Here is a 21,740-nt window from a genome sequence, read left to right as displayed (position 1 = left end):
ACTGAAAACAAACATACTTAATAATTTTGACCTAGTTTTCGGTATGGATAATGTGGGTTCAAAGGCACTTTGATTAACAGTAATGAGGCATAGAAATGGAATCGATTTCCAAAGGCAAAACAAAACTCAAACCTCAGTATTTCGGTTTTGGTACGTATCAGGCTTTCAGCAATGATTCTAGCACACGGAAGTGTGAATTTTGAGTATATTTATCAAGTCAGGGTGATTCTGCATGATTTGAGGATAAAGCATATGTTACAGCAGAGTTGCTCCCCTGTGCTCCATAGAGAGACTGGCTTGCCTTGTCTGCCTTAAAGTTTGTTCATATTAATTTCCTCCATGCTGAACAAACCACTGGTAATTGCTTGTTGAAGGTGGAGACAAGGCTTTTTCCTTTATGGAATAGTTTCATGCTCACCTTGTAAACAGTGCCTCTTTGATTCTTTCTTTCCCCACTTTCTAGGATATTCTATTCCTAGACATTTTATGCTGTGTGTCACTTGAAGGTATTATTTAGATAAGTCTTTTTGGAATTTCAATAATGTTCTCCACTTGTGATACTAGTTTTACTCATCTTTTTGTATTTTCAGTTAAATTGGCAAATGTTACTTTTGCATTGTTTTTCTTCCATTTGTTCAACCAAATGTGTGTAAAGGAAGGGACACAGTGTTCCATTAAATCAGAGAATGTCGATTTAATAATTATCATAGGTGTACCGCTCCAACAGTAGAAAACAAACTGCTGCACTCTGTTGAAAGACCTGTACAAATTAACTGATTCTGTTCTGCCTAGTTCACATTCTTCTATAAACAGGTGTCATAACAGGAGAATTAAATATCTTTATGCAATTCTTCAAGGTATGGGAACTTTCAGATCTGCGTTCAGATTCAAGTAATTTTTGATTCACAATTTCCATTCTCTCTTCCAGGTGTGGTACAGCCAAAAAGGTTTCCATTCACTGCCATCCTACTTAAATGAACTCAATAACTTCATTCTGTGGCTGAATTTACCTCCTAATGTGGACTGGAGACAGTATGGTAATAGTCCTTCTTTAAGTCTTTTTTCATATCTTTTGAAAAGTAGTTTTTAAATAAACTAAAATAATTTTAAGTATGAAATTTTTTCATACTATAAAGCAGGATTGCAGGGTCATACATTTCTTGGGAGAATTTGAAAGTGGAACTTTTAATTAAACAGAAGGTTTGTTTGTGTGGAGGATGTAGTACACAATAAGGTAAAATTTGAATTTATAGCTCACTGTGCCAGATGAGTTTCTTACAAAGGACATTCCTATGGAATAAGTGTAAATCGGTTTGCTACACTTGGGTTGTTAGTCCCTGTGAAACAACTGCTAGAGCTTGCTTAAACGGGATGATTAATGCACAACAGAGTATGAATTTATAAATTCTTTGTCACTTTAATCTATCTCTTTATGAAAATAGCCAGGGTAAACCCAGAGTATCCTGTAAATTCACACTGCAACGTGATGTTCCATAGCATCCTGTTACTCAAGGAACAGGAAAAGCTGGTATATCTTACTAGTGCACATAACACAAGAGAGTTTAGTATATTTGATGTCTGAATTCTCTGATTCAGATATCCCTGAACTGTATAAGAACTAGCTAAAATTAAAAATTTACAAACTGACTTTTTAAAAAATGACTGCAGCCAAAGAATCAGCTGTTAACACAGGTGAATGTTTAGGATGTTGAAATCTGGGCTTGATAGTTCAGGCTAACTTCTGTTCATTACAATTCCTTTCATTCTTAACATTCTGTTAAAGAGGAATAAGTTTGGTTTAGAGAAATTTAAAAATAGTTTATGACCTATTTTTAAAGAGTTTTTGAAAAGGTAGAATGTTGTCTGTAATGGTAAAATGATTTTCAGTGTGTTTATGATGAAGAAGGAAGAAAGAAGACGAAAATCAGTGGAAAGGGGGAAAGAATCCTGAGTATCTGAAAACAGAAATTCATTAAGAAAAGTTTCCAGAATGTCAATGAAAAAAGAATAACTGCTTGCTTTCAGGATGGCTGGGGTTTTATTTTTCTAAATGAATTATGAGAATGAATCAAAAGTAATGTATTTCTGCAGAAAGTTCGAAAGAGATGAAATCAGGTTTTTTAATGAGAATTTTTAGAAGAGATCAATTCAAGTTTTCCTGCACTTCATGGATAGTACTGATGCTAGTTTGTTTTCTGTAGGATTAGATATCCCATTCTGGAACTTTAAATGTTTAAGCACCCTTACTTTTACATCCATCATCGAGAACTGGGGACTTACCATCCAGATTACAGGTGGAGAAAATGATAGTTGTCCCAAGGATTGTGGAAATGTTATATTTTATTTTGTTGCATGACACAGAAACATAATAAGCAAAACTGTGCTTAATAAATATTTGAAATCTTGGACTGTCACCTATACAAATATGGGCTCATTATATAATCTTCTGGCAGAACATGTTGGCTAAGTCTCTGCAGAAGTAGAGTTTATGAACTAGAAAGCAGTTTGTTTATGTAAATATCTATTGGAGAGGTGCAATAAAGATGGAATGGTTGTGCTCTTGAGACATAATGCAGAGAAACCTGTCAGAGAAATCCTAGAAAGAGACGTTACCTACCTACCTGTATGGATGTGTATGTGTGTATATGCGTTGAGACAAATACATATGTATATTTTATTTTTATAAAAAACTCAACAGTTTTCCAATGCTATATGGGGCACTTAAGATCAGTTCACTTTGACTTTTAACGATCTCTTATGTGAGGATACTGCTCTGATGGAGAAGTATTTATATGCTTTTCTTATCAAAATAATAATAAGCAGTCCTGGAAATTAGCAGTCAGAAGACTATACACTGTGTTCCAAAACCAAAATCTATTCTTTTTGATTTTTTGTTTTCCTCTTGCAAACTCTGTTTATATGCAAGGTCAGTTCTAGAATATTACTGGAAGTTGCTGCAAGGAAGCTTGTTAGGATGTTGCAGAAATGTAGATTTGTAATTCTGCCTTGCATTGGTGACATGGTTTGTTTTTCCATAGGATAACTTTTTCCTGTCAATAGAACCAGTGTCTCTGTATTACTTTTAAGTGACATAAAATAATCTGACCCTTGAAAAGGGAGTATGAGAAAACAGTCTTTCCTTCCTTCACAAAAAATAAATCTTGCTGTACTGCAAGAGACTTACTTCAAGAGGATACTGTGGATGTAAACCGAGTAGCAACTACTATGATATTGAAACCACCTTGAAAGAGAACAACAGCTTATTTAAATGCTCATAGAAATACTGAAGAACCTTTCACTTAGCAGTTACATCCTGTGGGTATTTCTTGAGCATCAACCCAGTTGGAGTTCTCCCGAGTTCTCTGGAGGAGGGAAGAGTCGTTAAGAGACGGTGTGCCTAGTTCTACCTGCTTTGCTTGCACGGACAGACCTGGTAACTTTCATAGCAGATCAGTAGTACTGGTCCCAGTTTGTGATAGGTTTTGGTGATAAGGACCTGAGAAGGAGGCTAAATGCTTTTGTCTAACGTCTTTTCTCCATTCAAGAGGATTCAGGGAATATAGACTTAGGATTTTGTATGAGAGTTTGAAGGATGAAGTTGTACTCAAGAATACAGAGGACATATACTACCTTGCGCTGATTTATATCCTGAGACATTTGTATCTGTTCAAAAACCTGTGAAAAAAAATTGATGATTGTTTTTCTTGTATCAGTCCAAGTTACTGACTGTTGATCATCCTGAGCATGCAGGAGCAGGAAATGGTAGTTATTTGGTGATCAAAAATACTTTCTTTTTAATATTTTGTAATACAATCTTCAAATCCTTTCTCTGCAAGGGGAGAGATTTCTCTTTTTTTTCCCCCATATGGGATTATCAGTAAGTTATCTGGGAGGATGCTTGGAAAGGTGCAATGTTTGCTTCTTGTAATTTTCATGTAAAGAGTGGTATGGTTGTTGAAGAAAATGTGTGTGCCAGCTGGAGGTGCGTGTAAATAGAGCAACAGAAGTTAGCCAGATTGATTTATGTCAGTTCATCATAGTTAATGGATCAGATGTCTATTTTGGAAGAGCAGTTCAGGAATACTTCTTGTATGAAAATAGCTTATCTTCTGTACCATGTGGATAGCCACCTCTAGCTTTCATAATCATGTAAATCTGTGTTTCTATTGTGGGGAAACAAAAAAAAATGTAACCTATCTGTCTCACTGGAAAAGAAAACAAATACATTTTGTTTTCTAGTGGGTTATAAATTCAGTGACAGATAATGAAAATGAACATGTTAAAAATCGAGAGAAACTGTTCAACAGAGAAGGTAAGAGGTACTGAGTTTTTGTCAAAACTCTCCAGCTCTGGTTTTGGTGTTCAAGCTTACGTGAATGATGTTTGTATGTTTTTAAATCTCTTCCTGAAATGCTGCATTCCTAATTAGATAATGTAATTGTGAGCAAATAAAAAAAATGGAATAATGAAGTAAGAGAAATAAAAAAACCAAAAGGCAACGTTTTTTACTTAAGTTTAAGACAGGAATTCTGATCAAGTAAAACTATGTTATTTTTCACACCTAATTGTGTACAGTTGAGTCAGAATGTGTTTATCGTGCTAGAATACAGGAGAAGGACTATTACCTACCTTTTAAGGTAAGGCTATACGAAGAAAAAAGGAGTGTTAGTCATCTCTAATGATGTCTGTAAAGTACAGTGGCCAAAAAAAGTTCTTACACCGTTACTCAAAGAACAGAAATGTATGAATATAGAAAGGCCTTGTGCGACGCAGCTGCCCCATCTTAGGACTTCAATAGAAGTCATCGATTTTTTAAAAACCTTTCATGCTAGGGCTCATTGTAAGTGTTCATATAGCATCCTCATTTATTTCAGATTCAGTTCTTCAAAAGAGCTGAAGGGATCAAGAAACCCATTTTCAGCTGAGTTTTGGTAGAAAGTTACTGTATAGTTTCCTGATTGCTTTACAAATTGTAACTTTAAACTTCTTTTCAAAGGAACTTGTGAAATGGCATTTAGTAGGAACCTTCTTAGCCATGTCTGGTTAGTGGGGGAAAGTAAAATATAAATCATTAATGAGGAAAAAATTGTGAATTCTTTTGCCTGTGAAATTCTCCATAAAATATAAGTTGTAATTTTCAGTAAATAGTAATGTCTCATTTTATGCAAACAGAAATCTTGTCATAAATTTTAAATGCCTGCAAAGAGGAGCTTGTAAAAAACATACATACATATATATATATGCTACCTCCATTTTTGTTATACATACTATTTTATTTTATTCTACTCTATTTTATTCTAATCTGAAATAAAATGTCTGGGATAAAGAAACCTAGATTTGTCTTCTATTCAAGTCTGTAACAATTATGATATTTAGAATTAGTAGCACAGATCCAAATTGCTCTACGTACTCAAGACTCGGCATGCTACTTGACAGAAAGAAGAGAGAGTTTACAAAGCAGTGCCAAGAGACAGGCTCAGACACACCCAAAATACAGTGCAGAACCACGAAATATACTTAAGGACAGCTCTGATTAGCCTATGGTGATGGCATACAAGCTTGAAGACCCTTGAGATTTTTTCCTCTAGATCTCTCCACCCTATACTGAAAAAGTATTGCTTGGTCCATATCACTGTCCTCATTTTTACGGCAAAACCACAGATTTTGTAATGTGATTATGTGGAAAATTGCACCCAGGCACGATGGACTGGGCTACCAATGCCTCGTGTTCTTGATAACCTATAGGAAGGAAGCATTCCAAGTCTCTAGGCTATGCCAAATTGCGTGTTGCTTTCTTTTCTGACAGATGGTCAGGTGGTTTAGATTTGAAATAGATGATCTAGAGCACTTTCTCTTGAAGGTACAGTTTGCATACTGTTAATAAGATGTTGGTATGAGGAAAGTTGTCTTGAGTTGTGCAGTTCCTGAATGGCAACAGGGCAGGATTTTTCCTTCTGCAACTGTAGGAATGAACTGCTGCTCATTTCAAATGTCTGTAATATGGATGCGTTTTCCTTTTTCATGTGAACTGTCCTATCCAGAATGGAAAACAATAGTGTTTTATTCGAGAGGACCTTGTAATGCTTATAACATTTTATAAAGAATTTATTTCACCAGGTTAGGGATGCCTTTTTAACATATCAGAATCTCAAATTAGTTTAATCAAGAACAGTGTAAGAAAAGGAATAGGATTGTTCAGCCTGGAAGGGAGAATACTAAGGGGAAATCATGGAGAAGCTGAAGAGGATACAATAATTGTTTATTGCTTCTTTTACTATTAAGCGTGTAGCATGGAGCTCCTAGTGACATTTCCAATGTAAATACTCTCCCCACCCCCAGCTGGGTTATTCATGAAATTTATAGTTAAACTGTGAAGCTCTGACTACTTCCCTCCTCTTTTTTCCTTAATAATGTGGCTTGCAGGACTGGTAAAAATACCCTTGTTTATCAGTTGTGTAAAGATAAGTCTTTCACTGAGCAATACAAGAGATAGCAACTGAGTCTTTTACTTCAAAAAAAAAAAAAAAAAAGGAAAAAAAGGAAAAAGAAAGAAAAAAAAAGAACACACCAAAAAAATGTAGTTAACTGTAGGTAAAACAACTGAGGAAAGAAAGAAAAAGAAGTTTCTTAGTTGAAAACCAGCTAAGAAAATATATTACCAAAATAACTTGTTGCTTGTGCTCTCTGTTGGGATTGACATTTGGCTTCATTCTTTTTCAGAACTATACATGTACATATATATCAATTAACATGTATACAGTCATGCTTCTTTCTTTGAGATGCCCTCCTCTTCACCCCACTCTAATCGGGGGGAATAGTGCCTCTCATTTCTCAAGCTCATTTTTATACTGGAGAAGGTTAAAAGGTCTAAGAAAATCTTGGCATCATGGTGTTCACTTACTCTCTGAATACAGCATTAAAACCCTGATATAGTATAAAGATCTTTATGGTCACAGTTTTTCCTGTTCTTGAATTACTTATGGAGGGCTTTGGAAAGATTGGAATTGGAGGCTATCACAATTTTTCACCTGTGCCCATAAAGAAGCCTAAATCATCACTGTAAAAATAATGTGACCAACTCTGTGCCAAGGACATAGAAAAAGGATGTTTTAGGACAATTGGGAAAATTCTGGTTGTTATTAAGTCAGGAGAATATAAGGGCAATCTGTAGATGTGGAAGAAATAATTTTATATTGAGAAATTTATGAAAAGGAGCAGAGGTAGAGCTGAATCATATCATATTTGTTGATATTGTCAGTCTTGTTTTTCCCTTGTGAATACTGAGTTGGTAAAATTTGCCCTGAAGGCTGTTCACACAAGGCTTGCAGATACATTCCTTAAAAAAACACTTGCATAAACACCACATACATCTGTTTAATAGGAGCTTTGTCATTTAGAACTTCTTGGCTTATCTGTCATTTATGGTTTTTATTTTAAGTCCTCAAAGATTGTGTTTAGTTTTCAACTTAATAAGCATCATTACAGCAGCTTTAAATAGTAAGAAGGCATATAAAGGCAAAAAAGCATCAATAAGTACATTTTACATCATGCTAACAGCTGTCTTGGATAGAGATATATGTAAAGAAAGATGGTCTAGGTGGTTAGGAGAAATTTAGGAAGGGATAGATTATAAAAGTACATGGAAGATTTTTCTTTTTTAATAAAAAATACATATAGTAGCAAATAGCAAATATTAAATGTGTTGGCTTATTTTGCTATTGGAAGATAGTTTATAATTTACTCCTCCTTAGGTTCAAGGGACTCTTTTTTCCTCTGTGAATTACAAGCCAGTTTGTTGGCTTTATATAAATTCATCATCTATTTTGGACAATGGCGGGGAGGGAAGAAATCATTATATTAAAAAAATGTAGCAAATGCAGAAGACCCTCATGCTCTAGACTAATTGAAAAATTTAAAATAATGAAAGTCAAATATTATATTTAATACATTGATAGAATTTTGAATTCTAACATGGAACTTAACTTAGCAAAACACGGTCATACTTTGGTTAATTGTAAGTCAGCAGCCCTGGGAAATTTAATCTCAGTTGCGTGTGTAAATTTTCAAAAACACAATCCTTTCTGTCATCTACACAGTTTGAATGGAAATTGACTGTAGAAAACAGTTACTACTTTTAAGAAGAGCAATTACCTTTTGGGACTCTTCCATTGAAGGAAATTAATTCAGCACAATTTGCTTTTTGATCAGTATTGTGTGAGGCAAGACTGCAAGGACCATTATGCATCCTTTACAGTTGGACATGATGATCTTAAAGGTCTTTTCCAACCTAAAAGATTCTATGATTCTATACTATTTAATGTCACGGGTTTTTTTATTTCCCCCAGCAATTATCTTTTTGTCACAGTCTCTGTTTATTCTGTACTAGAGAATTATAGCAGTGTATTTCTGTGTATGGAACCCAAGTCAGCTGCTGTAGATTTTTGTTTAATAGCAGTGCAATAATCTGAAAGTTTTGTTAGTTTCCTCTTGGGATCTGTGCACTGAGTAGGGACACGCCATGGTGATTTCAGGAGAGAGATTATTTCCAGACACATTAAATATTCCTGAGCAGAAGTTATTTCATATAAAATATTTGATGTCATTTTTGTCTTTGGTATGTTTTGCGTGTTTCATTAGTTCCCTGTGGGCCTTTTTGAGAAGTTTCAGCAGTACAGATGATCTTCTCCTATAAAATTCGTTGACTATGTTCTCAAAACTTACAAGTGGGCAACCCTATGTTTATGAGCATGAATTCATTTATACTGGATATTGCACAAGCATAAATTCACAGCTCTGTTTTTTCTAGTGCATATTCTTCTCACTGAATACAGCAGATAGTTTATAGCAGTAGAGCAATGGGATACGATTCAGATCAGCCTGGATTAATTCATGGAATTTAGTGGAGAACCTTCCTGAATTCCTGGCAAACTGCCCCAGTTCTGGACACATTATGGGCAGCAATTCTCTACCACAGTCCACACGACAGGTTTACCTGTCTCTCACAATTCTGGGAAATGGGATGTGAATCAGCAGGACCTATAGGTCTCCAAGTCTTGGCATTTCCTGTTCATGGGCAGTATTTTAAGATTTGCAGTCTCTAAAAATGCTACCCCTTAAGCTGGAGCAATTTTACTGTAGGATTTCTGTCATCTGAAGCTTGGGAGAGGACAGCTTGGTTAGAGCATTCAAATTCTTGATCATGAAGGCAAGACCTTGACAATCATGGGAAGATCCTCTATAACTAGAACTTGGCTCATGGCGATAAAAGAGAAGGCCTGGAAGACATATTTCTGCTCTTTTCCAATTTAGCTGAGCATTAGTGAGTACAAGAAGCACATTTCATGTTGTTAACTTTGTGGTTTAGTGCTTCTGAAATTATCAGGATTCCCATTTTCCAAAAGCTTTCCTCCATTGTAATTAGATTAAGTCTGAAAATCAGATTTTTTTCTTTCCTTTTTTTTTTTTTTCCCCTGACCAGATCTGAAAATAAGTTCAGATTGGTTTGAGTTTGTATTGTAAAAATCTGGTTTAATTCTGGTTTTGACTACTAATTTCTAATTCAATAGGAATCCTATATATACACATGAAGTAAAGACATTCTTTCTTCTAGTATGCACACCTCTATTCAATCATTGGAAAAACTTAGAAAAAATTTGTGGGAATGAAGCTTTTTTCTATCATGCTACTTTTCCGTTACATAAATGGAATTGGTTAATACTTGGTTCCAGTGGGAAAAAATAGTTTTCTTTGATATGCCAGTTTTTGCTTCAGAACAAATAGCAGCTATTGTTTAAAAAAAATAATGGTGTAAAAAAAAACCAACAAAAAAAAAACCCAACACAACAAAGGAAAACTTTAAACTGTCCCTGTAGGCAAATGACATGAAAGACTTCTGTAAATAGCACATGTATCTACTAGCGATGAATCAAAACCTTATCAGCTTGAATCTTCTTTTGATTTGTTAACTATCATTGCGCTTCAGTGTACAGCTTTTAACCGTATTTGAAAAATCTTTACCTTGTACTAGTTTTGTGTGCAAGTTAATCACCATCCTGTTCAGCTTTTTATCCCACAGTGACTTAGTGATGTTTAGTTTACTTTGGATTGAAGATGAGGAATGAAAAATTACAGGGGCAAAAATAAATGCATAGATATACTTGGTCAGATTGCACCTGTTACTGGAACGAAGACAATTTCTATCTTTATGCAGCTGGACAAAATATGACAAAATGTATTCAATTAAGTGGCACCCTGTGGAGTCCATCTAAGGCTACCAACAATTTATTTCTTTGCCAAAGATACTGGGAAGATTATAATTGCTGTTAGGATGGATTTTTTTTTTTTTTTTTTTTTAATTGGGAACAGCATAGATTTATTTTAGATACTCTAATCAGATAGTGCTGGTTTGATCTCACTGCAAGAATTTCCAGTTGGTATTACATTACAGTTGGCACACCTGTCAGGTACACACAGAGAAATAAGTCAGGAACAGCATCAAGGCCAGTTGGACAGCAACATTTGCACTGACAGAGATTTGGACAGCCCTGCACCCTCCCCCCCCCCCCCTCACCTCCCCCCCCAAGTTTTCTTCTTTTGCTTGAAAAGAAGAAAAAACAAAAAGCCACAGTTTTTGTCCCTAAACTATCTTCCAATTCCGAAGTTCAGTTTGCTAGATTGTTACAGGCTGGTTGTACCAAGAACCAAAATAAGCCTAAGAATGCATTCCCTAGTCAGGATTTTTCTTGGTCTCCCAAACTGCATATCTTAATTTAAAGCTCTACAGTTTTAATCTGAGGTGTGCCTTTTTTTTTTTTTTTTTTGTGAATTTAGCTAAACAGTTTTTCCTCTGCAAAACATCAGCAATCTAAAAATTTTTTTAACAATGATAAAATACCAAGTATATAAATTTCAATAACAACCTACCTTACTCCAGAAAATTAGGTATATGAACAAATTCTACTTTAGGTATTTTATTTGGTCTCTTCTCTAATATAGATCCTGCAGTAATATACAATGTTGTTGAACCCAGTTCTGTAGTTCAGAATGCAGAAAAGCAGCTATTACTTATGTTTATTCATTAGATTTTCATGGATCCAGACTCTGGAGCTCACTCAACAGGAGACAGTATTTGGTTTGGCAGCTTGGTGATTGACCTCATTCTGTTGCTTATGAAGTATTTAGCCTTTTCATTCTTGTGTATTAAGGGGTCAACAGTGTACTCTAGAACTTGAAGTCCTGATATAGCATTTACTATTTCATAATCTATTTTTCTTTTCACAGGGATCACACTCTACAGCCAGCCATATGGAGGAACCTTGCTGGATGAGGACAAAATGTGAGCAAACTCTTAAAATATATAACAGCTGCAAGGAGCAGACAATTGAAACTATTAATTCAATAAGCATGTATGTTGCAACCAATAGATGTTGTGACCTGATAGATGCAATTCGGTTCCACCCAGTGAAGCATTTTCTCTAATCTGGTGTTTATATGTCAAGTCTATTGTTTATATCAGATATGGTTGCACTATTTTGTAGAGAAAAATACTGAATTTACGCTGACTGTGCTTTGCAGAGTATTTGTGAGCAGGTCATGACATTTTCAAACAGGTTAACTGCTTTAAATGATTGTCAAGTTTTTAAATTTTAATTTTCTGAAGAGGGGGGAATATTTGAAAAAGCTTCACTTTACTATTCAGACTTTAAACACACGCTATGTTCTGTAACTCACATATAGTTTTGTCACTTAACACATCATCTTGCTCCTGTTCTCTAATTGGATGTTTACAGTGTACAAACATGGTGTTTGCAAAAGAGGATTAAAGTAGTAGTGTCTAGTGTGTTTTGGTAAGAAGTTGGCCTTGAAAATGTTTGGGTTTGGTGAGGATTTTTTTCCCCACTGTGTTTTCGTTATGCTATTTTGCTTTGTACCCTAGAATGGAGAATGTTCGTCAGTGTGGGGTAGCACTGTGCATCATGCTGGGATTCTCTATCCTTACCGCATCCATTGGAAGTGCCATAGTGAAAGACAGAGTATCTGGCACAAAACGCTTGCAGCACATCACAGGCCTGGGTTACAAAACTTATTGGCTTGCTAACTTCTGCTGTGATATGGTATGTATCATGTGGGGCAGCATGTGTTCAGGTGTAAATTTTTAACTAGTTTGTCATAAATGAGCAAAAGGAGATATGGTCACAAGACAGGTGAATAAGATTTGCATTGTGCAGAGCAGCAGCTCTTGACTATCGTGTTAACAGGCATTGGGACACCATTCCTACTTTAACAGATAAAATTCTTTAAGGCAGGGATTGTGTTCTTAGTTTTCCAAAGTTGAATTGCAAGGTAAAGCATATGCTAGCTTTAGGTACCTACACTGTTTTACAAATAAAAGGAAGCTGGCTAATCAACCTAGGCAGAGAAAATCTTCCACACAGCAGTTCATAGCAGGAGTTTCTGTTTTTTGAGTTGGCACTGGTAAAATCTTTCAGATTATTGGAGAAGCCTGAAGGTACTAGTCAGCTACTTTAAAGGCATAATTATGTTGTCTGTTGGTAGGTAATATGAGAGATACCCATAACTGGTATTTTTTATATCTGGCAAGATAGACAGTAGAAAATATTATTTATGAATTCACATACACAGAATAACTTAGATCAGAAACAGGTGAAGTCTCGGTCCTGAACATTTATTTTTCTCATACACAGTAATTTCTACCATTGTTAGCATTACAAATAGTATTGTCTGCATGCAGTTCATTAACAGATCTGAAAATCTTCTCTTCTTTTGAAAATATCACAAACGTTATTATTTTTCCCTAAATCTTACCCTTTTAATCAAATGTAAAGACAGAAATGCCACTGAGACCTGACTTTGGCAGGTTGGATTTAGGCCAATATAGTTAAATGAAATAGGAATTTTTGCTTGCCTTCTTCAAGCCTGAGAAGTTGATTTTTGTTCAGGCTAATAAGCAAAGGTGGTGAAATAGAATTAACTTTCTCAAGTCACTTCTAGTGCCCAGTCACTGATTTTTCATCAGCTGTGTAATGGGAGCTCATTTGGATTCCATTTAAGCATGAATTCCACAGATTATCTTCAAATATCTTTTTCAAAGATGACTCCTTAAAAATTAAAATTAAAAATTTCTCAATTATATATGTGTATATATATCTCTGTGTGTGTAAGGCATACGTATATGTCCCTTACTGAAAGGCTTTTTCATAATTCACTTGTGACAAGGCTTGCTATAGTATTAGTTGAGTGTTTGGCAGTAATTTGAGATTAGGTCATCTATTTCTGGGAAAGGCATAGAATCACTGTTTTTAAAGAACTAGGGTGCTGTGTGTTGATAGTTCACTTCTCAAAGAGGGTGTTTTGGATTGGGAGATTGGTTTCAGAGGCAATAGAGAACAATTGGTTTCACCTGGGTTATTCAAAAGTAAAAAGATTTTTGGCCCTAGATAAGGGACATAAACTTTCTGCACCTTGCTTAACACACTGGGTCATGGAAGGAAGGGCTGGGATCTAGCATAGGCAACACAACCATGAACTAGCCTGATCAAGAACAGAGATTTTTTGGAACACTCTCTGTTCTCATTCAGACTATTCTAAATCTGAAACATTAGAGCTTCACCCATCCATGCTTGAAATCAGGATTTTCACACTTGAGCAAGCTTGAAGTAAGAGCACGTTTTTCCAAACGTTATTTACTTGGCCAGTCAATCTTTGTATTCCTTTTTCTGCTGTGTCAGATAAGAGGGCTTAGTTAAAAACTCAGTCCTTCATCTTTCTGTTTCTCCTTGTGCAGCAAAGTCAACTCCTCATTATTTTCTGCCCATCTCTTCCTTTCAAAATGTTCTCACAAATTCAGCACAGTACTGCATGATCAATCATGATCTGGGAAAGAACAGACACTGCTTTAAATGCTAATTGTGCTGCAGATCATCTAGGGACACTGAACACATGAATATATGAACTGTCAAATTTGAAATCCCTCTACATATTTCAAGTATTATAGGCTGTGTCCTGTATTATTGGTAGCATAATCTTTACTAGACCTGCGGAAGTATTTGATTTATGAAATTGCTGTCATGAGAATCAGCCTGTTCTTACTGTATTTATAAATGTGAATGGTATTCTTTACTATGTTCAACAAATGGAAAATATGTAAGTACGAAGAAAATTTCATAAGAAATAGAGACGTTTTGTTCAGATTAAACTTGTGTCACTAGAGGTGCAAAATTAAGGTTATTTTATTTGTGCATGCGCAACTTTTATAACACACCATGCTTTCAGGTAATATTTCTAATAGAATTTAATGTTTAAAGTTATTTATTTATTTCTAGAAAAAAGTCCCAGGTCCATTGAAACATACTGGGACTCAGATGCTTTATGACTTCTCTACCACATTTTTTAAACAGCTCCAGGATTACTGAAACCTAAATTTGTGGAGTGGTATGGTATGATATTTGTACACAGCACTGAATAAGGTACACTGTGAATAAGATGAGAACATTACATTTTTCTACATTTCACTCCATTGCCCTTCTCTTAAAAAAATGTCTGTCCTCACATTGGCAAAGAAGTGATGCTCTCTAGTTTAATTTTGAACAGGTTTGCTTTGTACTTCAGTATGAAAGTCCAATTTTAACAGTAAGGATGTTGTTCTTCTACACTGAATATTTAGCTAGACCTTGATTTGTTGCCTCTATTGCAGTTGCATCTCAGAATCTCAGTTATATTAGAATAAGGTTAAATATTATATAAGCAGCAATGGAGGCAGTCACTGCCCTAACAAGCTCAGCTGCAATGCACAGAGCAGACAGACACCAAGAAGGGAACTGAGCACACATTTTCACATCTTGCCATTGCTAGTTGCAAGCAGAATGTGTCTCTCTTGAATACTTGGATATGAATCCCCTGTACCAATCACATCCTCCCCCCCTTAAGTATTTGGTTACCATTATGTCAAGAGACTAAATGGAGAAACTGCTTTCCCTGTTGCCTAATGGCTGTAACTCTTCTAAATATTATGTCTGTTCCCATTAAAAGTTGTCATTTGCTTCATCAGCACACATGGTCCTTCATTAAAGTCTCTTTTAAAATTGTATCCTTACTATTCTCCTGTGACTGAAGCACCAATCAGTGAAACTGCTATTTCTGAATCCAAGACTCTGTATTCACAGTATAATTTGATGTTTTGGAGCAATAGTCCCATACGGACTCATTATCTGGAAGAGATAGCTTGTTAAATGGATGTATTGGAAAGGTCAATAAAAATGGAATTAAGGGGAATATTCTGTAGTCGGATTTTATTTTGGCAGGCTGTTTCATGTATATATGTGTAAGAGTGGCAGTTCACAGCAAGTGTGGACTATGAAATCTCATAGCTCTTCTGCCTAATTCTTCCTAATTTATAGTGTAATTATATTGCAAATATGGAAAAGTTAATTTGTAGACCCCTTCTACACTAATTAAGTAAGACCAGTAAGAGATGTTCACCTGCTAAGTGCCCTTTTTCTTCTGTTTCTAGCTGTTTTACATGGCTCCAGTCACGCTGTGTGTTGGTGTTATTAGTGCCTTCCAGCTATCAGCCTTCACTTTCCGAAAGAACTTGGCAGCCACTGTTCTCCTGCTGATACTCTTTGGGTACGGTATTGGAAATGCTACTATGGAATTATAGCTTGTAAGAAACAAACAGAAATCTTTAGACTTGGTTTGCACCTGCTGCTGGATGCATGATTTTCTCTCTTTGGAAATGATTATGATTCAGCAAAAGATAGTGAGAAAACAGGCTGAAACATGAGTTTGAAAGTTCTGTGCAGAAGGTGGAGGGAGATTTGCTCAAGCATTGGAGAAAACAAAACAAAACCAAACCAAAAAAAACCAAAACCAAAAAACAGAAAGAAAAAAAAAAGACTGGAAATGTCTAAGAAAATACTCAGCCTGTATAACAATCATTTGCTGTTAGAAATTGATTACGTGTTATCTTCCAGAAAATGAGGGAATAATAACATAGGTCAGAATTTCAGTGCTTAGCTGTGCAGAATATCATCAAGAAGGTAAGAAGTGTTTGTCTTTTATTGTAGTTTTACCCATTTTCTGTAATTCGGTAATTTTACAGAGCTCCAGGAATTTTTATTTCCAATGAGAAGTCTGTCCAATGCGGAGTACTGGGCTGGCTGGAGATTTGTCTCCAAAATTGTACTGTGAGAGAGGAAAGTCCTCCCATGTCACTCCTTTGCTTAGTTTCATGTGAAAAAACAGTTATAAAAAGTGAAAATAACTGGTTAAATGGAGGATTGATTTCTTTATAGAAATAAGGCTGTTGAGCCCTGGGCTCAATCAAACTAATGGTCTGCCTGTTCTGTTCCTTTAACTCTTCCCATGTGCAGTCCCAGGTGATGTGAGAAATGCTGAAGATGAATAGTTACAGCATAAGCATTCTGAGAAAAAGTTTCTTCCTTATCTCAAGTGACTAATTGTTGCTATCTTTCTAGGGGAGAATGCACATCTTATGAGACAGGTGTTTAGATAATGAAATATAACTGTTCCATGAGAGAATCACAGGGAAGGAAAGTAGAAAGGACCTTCTGCAAGATCAGGTCATGTTCCATTCCAGGAAGAGTCTCAGATAAACACTTCAAAAAGAAACCTTACTGTATTTCATCTTGAAACTGCTTTCAAGATCTCATGCCTCCAGCAACTCCTTTTTTTGGAAAACTGTTTCAGTATCTCCATAGCTGAATGTATTCTTTGAAATTCCAGCCTAAATTTATTTGGAGCCATACTTCATAATTCTTCCTCATCAAACACCTTTTGCAAGCCCAAACAAGCCAAGTCTCTTGTAAAAAGGTCTTCCTATTCCCTGGATAATTCTATTTATCATTTTTCCCTATAACTCCAGTTTGAGCTCATCTTTCTTGGGCATGAGTGGCCAGACTAGTACGTATTATTCTAGAGGTCACGATGCCAGGATCTTGTAAATAACTCAGATGAAACATCCACAGTTAATACTTTTCTCCTCTCTGTATCTACTCTCTTCCTCCTCCTTCCTTCTGCACTACTACCAATTGATTTCTTCAAGTTAAAGACAGACATTCTTATCAGTCTTCATGCAAAGGCTTTACGCTGCTAAATCTCATCCTTGTTTTTTTGTTGTTTTTTTTTTTTAATTTTACAACTGTTGTATCCTTCTTGTAAACCAGTTTCTGTGACCCTAGCGTAAGAATAGCCCTCTATAGAGATCTTAGTCAAGCAGCAAACGAACCATACAGTACATACTTACAAGTCTGCTGAAGTCATGATGTGTTTTCTGTGGTGTGCTTTAGGCTTTGGTCCTGCCTACAGTGTACTACTAAATCCCCAGGGCTAAGAGTTATGCTGGCATTGTTTTAACCAAAATCTTGAGTTAAAGTTTGGGTATTTCAGAAGAAACTAGCACAGACTGAAAAGCTGGACTGTCTTCTAAAAATTTTTTTGTTGACTGCAGATGCAGCATAATCATGTCAGCATAATCCCTCCTGTACTGTTCAGCTTTGGCTGACATAACAGATATTATAGTGATTTTTAACAAGAAGGTCTATGTATTCAATGTGTATTAACATGTATTAAATATACAATAACTGTCAGTCAGTAAATTTAACATGTCTCAAAGACACTGATAAATTTCAGAGTTGCCACTCTTCCTATTCTAGCCTTTACTCAGCCTAACTACACAGCAAATGTGATGAAGCCTATTGTGGTCATTTTATCCTTCCCCACTACTGTGCATGTAATTTTATCTGCATTCCATAATGCATTTTTTCCTTTTAAAATTTTATTTTTCTCTTCAGGTACACTTGTGCAGCATTTCTGATCTATAATAAAAATAGCCCAGTTATATGAAAAAGTTAAGCTATGTGCCAGAAGGCGGTGTGCTTGAAAGAAAAAACAACAATTTCCTAATGTGCTACTTTAAAACTGATTTCCTTTAAAAATACAATGATCTCTTAACTAAACTGCATTTTTTCCTCTTTTAGCTGATATCAGAAGTGGTTTATAGTACAACTGCTTAAACACTTTTGTCCAAAATGCTCTATCTTTGATACTGACAAAATAAAAAATTACAGCTGAAGCTGAAGGAAAAGAAAGAGTTAAGATAGAAACGTAGGCATGACTGGCAGCTACTTTAAAGACTGCGTTCTAACATCATACAATTTTAGTATTCTGAAAGTCTTACTCATTTCTTAGCAGCTATAAGCAAACAAAGTTTTGCTTTCATTTACAGCAGAGTAACAGCACTCTAAATCATGTCTCTTTCCTGAGCTGTTTCCAAGGATGAACTGTTGTATTTACGGTATTGTAATCCAGAGCAAAACTTAGAGCAGTGATTTTGGTATGTGCATGAAGGGAAGAAAAGATTGTATGATTAAGAATAGCAACAGGATGCTGAAAAGCATAGTGTGATCTTGAATACTTACAATCTTCATTTAAGACCCAAACATTATGTCTTTTAACCTTTATCTTCCTGTAAACTGAGGATAACATCACTATTACTTCACAGCAGGATTTGAAATTTTCTTTCTTAAGGTAAAGGATTTTGGCATTCTTAGATGAAAAAAGTTCAGCTGTAAAGTACACAATACTGAATTTAAAAGGGACTTTTATGACTCATAATCTAAACTACTGTTTAATGCAATGAAGAAGTGAATTCACAGATTTTTGGCTAGTTGCTCTTGCATTAAGCTCACTATTAAAACAACTATATACACACATAGCAATACTATATAAGAAGTATTTATATATACAACTATATATATATACACACACACTGTATATATCTATTTATCATCATGCAATGGTGTACGCTGATACCTATGCTCCTGCAGTCTATATACTGTTTGTTTGATAGATACGTCTTGTGCTATGTTGAACGGAAAATAAATTTCCTTTACATGACATTCATGCTCATCAAATTGCCTGGGCATTTTTTTAGTCTGGCTAGACATATCTTCCTCTTCATGAAAAATATGATATTATATCCATTTTGGATAGGCGTCATTTGACTTGCGAGGATGAGGGTGCCTTCCCTCATCCTTTAAAGATTTGTATTGAAAATGATGTAGCCGTGGACATGCTGTCTTATCATCCTTGTGCTATGAAGTAACTATGCACTCATTTTTGATGGCTACTACTCTACTAACCGATAACCTGTTTTAGGTAATAACAATGTTAACATGATCTCTGGCAAATTTGAGTTCTCAGATATCACTGGCACAAATATTACTTCCAGTTCAAGGATTAATGATTTTTTCCTTCTTTTTTGTTTCCCCATTCTTTTTTTTCTCTCTGCTTACTCTCTCCTTCCTTTTTTTGTTCTTTTTTCTTTCTATGAAAGCCTCTAAGAAAAGTTGATTGCTCAGCATCCAAGATTTAAGCTTCAAATATTTGGGTTTAATTTTGTCTCTGTGTAAGAAGCTTCTTAAGATGCCTGGTTTTATAACCATTCAGAAATCGGGGTTGTAAGCTTTCTGGAACAGAGGAAGTAAATATATGCAGTTGATATATGCAAAAATGGGTCATATCTGCCCATCACATGGCAGTAGCTATGTGTACATCTATATTTGATAAAGAAAACATATCTCAAATTTGTTCTTTTCTCTCAGTTGGTCAAAAGAGTTGTTTGCAACTTAAAAATAAGGAGTAGCTATTGTTTTATTTCCTAGTATGATAATGGCGTCTTTTTTTTTTTTTTTTTTTTTTTTCAGTTGAGGCCAAAACATAACTTATTTGTGATGATTGTTTCTTTAAACTTTCAGCTATGCAACTTTACCGTGGATGTATCTTGTATCCAGATTCTTTTCAAGTTCAGATGTAGCTTTTATATCTTACATCTCCTTAAATTTTGTCTTTGGCCTGTGTACCATGCTGGTGACTCTCTTACCTCGTTTGTTAACTATAATTTCCAAAGTGCAGGTCAGTATATAACTTTTGCTTTATGTTACTCGTAAGTGAGATGTATGCACACACATGCATGCGCCTATATGTTTGTATGTATATATATTTATGTTTATGCATATGCACAGACAATATTTTTTCCAGCAGAGAAACGTGTTTTAAATGTTCATGATTTTTCTGTCCTAGTGTATACTGTATTGCTTGTTACCATCTTGAATTTTAACTTGTTTATAACAGCAACAAAAAAACCCCACTGTAATAATGGAAAAACAGCCTTAATTGAAACCTTGACATTTTCCAGACCATTAAGTTGTAATTGGCACATAATGGGAGCTGTTTTGGTCCATTGAATGGATTATATGCATTATAAAATAATATATGAATAATACTGACATAAGAGATAAGCCACATATTCCTAGGATCTGTAATACACTGTATGAACAGTAATATGCAGTCTCACTCCGTGTATGTAATTTTCATTAGTCATAATGGCAACTTGATAGAGAGGAGATCCAGGATGTGTATGAATATCTATGCATGTACCAGGTCAAAAACTTGATGTTGGAAGTCAAATCTGGATTACATGTCACTCAAGTTTGAAGGCAGATTTGGTGTTGACTTGGGTTTAAGTTGGTGATTTAGAATTAACAGCATTCAAATATTAAAATTTTAAGAAAATAGAATCATCATGGCCACATGTGTTTTGTTACCATCTGTGAACCTCAACTAAAACCAGAATTCCATGGCCCTAGGCACTCTAAAATACAGTAAGAGATAAACCTTGCCCCAAAATAGTTCACAATATGCTCTTCTGAAATCAGTTCACCTTGAGTGAGATTGGAATGCTGTATCCAGCTTTGTAAGTGTGCTTAATATGCTGTTGGAGAAAAGTAATTTTTATTCCTTTTTTTTTTCCTCTCTCTTCCGTCCCCCGTCCCCCGTCCCGTCCCCTCCCCCCCCCCTCCCCCGCACTGAATCTTAATACAGAGTTTTCAGAATATCTACAATATCCTCAAATGGGTGTTCATCGTGTTCCCACAATTCTGCTTAGGCCAGGGTTTAATAGAACTTTCATACAATCAGATCAAGTTTGACCTGACCAGCAACTTTGGAATAGATTCCTATGTGAGCCCCTTTGAGATGAATTTCCTGGGCTGGATTTTTGTGGAAATGGCCCTGCAGGGAACGCTACTTCTTCTTTTACGGCTTTTTCTTCATTGGGATCTCCTTCAGAAACCAAGGTGTGTTACCGTTTGTATTCTGCCATAGAGGACACTGAGTTAATTTTTGAAGAAATAAAATAGTGGATTCCTTTGAAGACCCAAAGATAAATACTTCTGATAACGTGGTGTACCTGAATTAGTGGAAACTGCATAAAAAATACAAGTAGTTGCAATTTCCCTTGAATTCTGCTGAGGTTTGATCACTAAGCTTTAAGAGATTGCAACTAGGGAAATAAAACGGAGTTATCCAGAGTACAGCAATGTCCAATTTGCCATGTATCATCTTCTGTTTTAGGGGGCAGTGTTCAATTAACAGCATGGTCAGCCCTTCAGAAGATGTTGATGTAGAAATGGAGCGACAGCGACTCTTTGGTGGAAGAACTGTTAATGATGTTCTCCTTCTGTACAACCTCAGGAAGTGTTATGGAGGTTTCAGTAAGAAGAATACAGCTGTGGAAAGCATAAGCTTGGGAATACCTAGGGGAGAGGTAAAGAGGTCTTTTTTTTTCCTTTCAGAAAAGAACACTTCGTTCTGAGCAATTGTTCAGACATACTCAGGATGTCTACAATCAAAGATCTGTA

The 21,740-nt window shown here is 35.6% G+C and overlaps 1 protein-coding gene across 1 annotated transcript in view; it reads left to right on the top strand.

Moving 5' to 3' along the window:
• Positions 1-21,740, top strand: part of ABCA13 (ATP binding cassette subfamily A member 13) — a gene marked incomplete at both ends in the record, with an annotated part of 196,115 nt that overhangs the window by 129,168 nt on the left and 45,207 nt on the right. Inside the window, 6 exons of the mRNA XM_082329177.1 lie at positions 929-1,037; positions 11,281-11,335; positions 11,936-12,113; positions 15,530-15,650; positions 20,987-21,176; positions 21,454-21,646. Of these exons, the coding sequence (XP_082185303.1) occupies positions 929-1,037; positions 11,281-11,335; positions 11,936-12,113; positions 15,530-15,650; positions 20,987-21,176; positions 21,454-21,646 (846 nt within the window). The remainder of the gene's footprint in view (positions 1-928; positions 1,038-11,280; positions 11,336-11,935; positions 12,114-15,529; positions 15,651-20,986; positions 21,177-21,453; positions 21,647-21,740) is intronic.

Source organism: Platalea leucorodia (genome assembly GCF_965183815.1).
Source record: "Platalea leucorodia genome assembly, chromosome: 1".
NCBI lineage: Eukaryota > Metazoa > Chordata > Aves > Pelecaniformes > Threskiornithidae > Platalea > Platalea leucorodia.
Note: the sequence above shows the minus strand (reverse complement) of the source record. Positions and strands in the feature narration are given on the sequence as shown.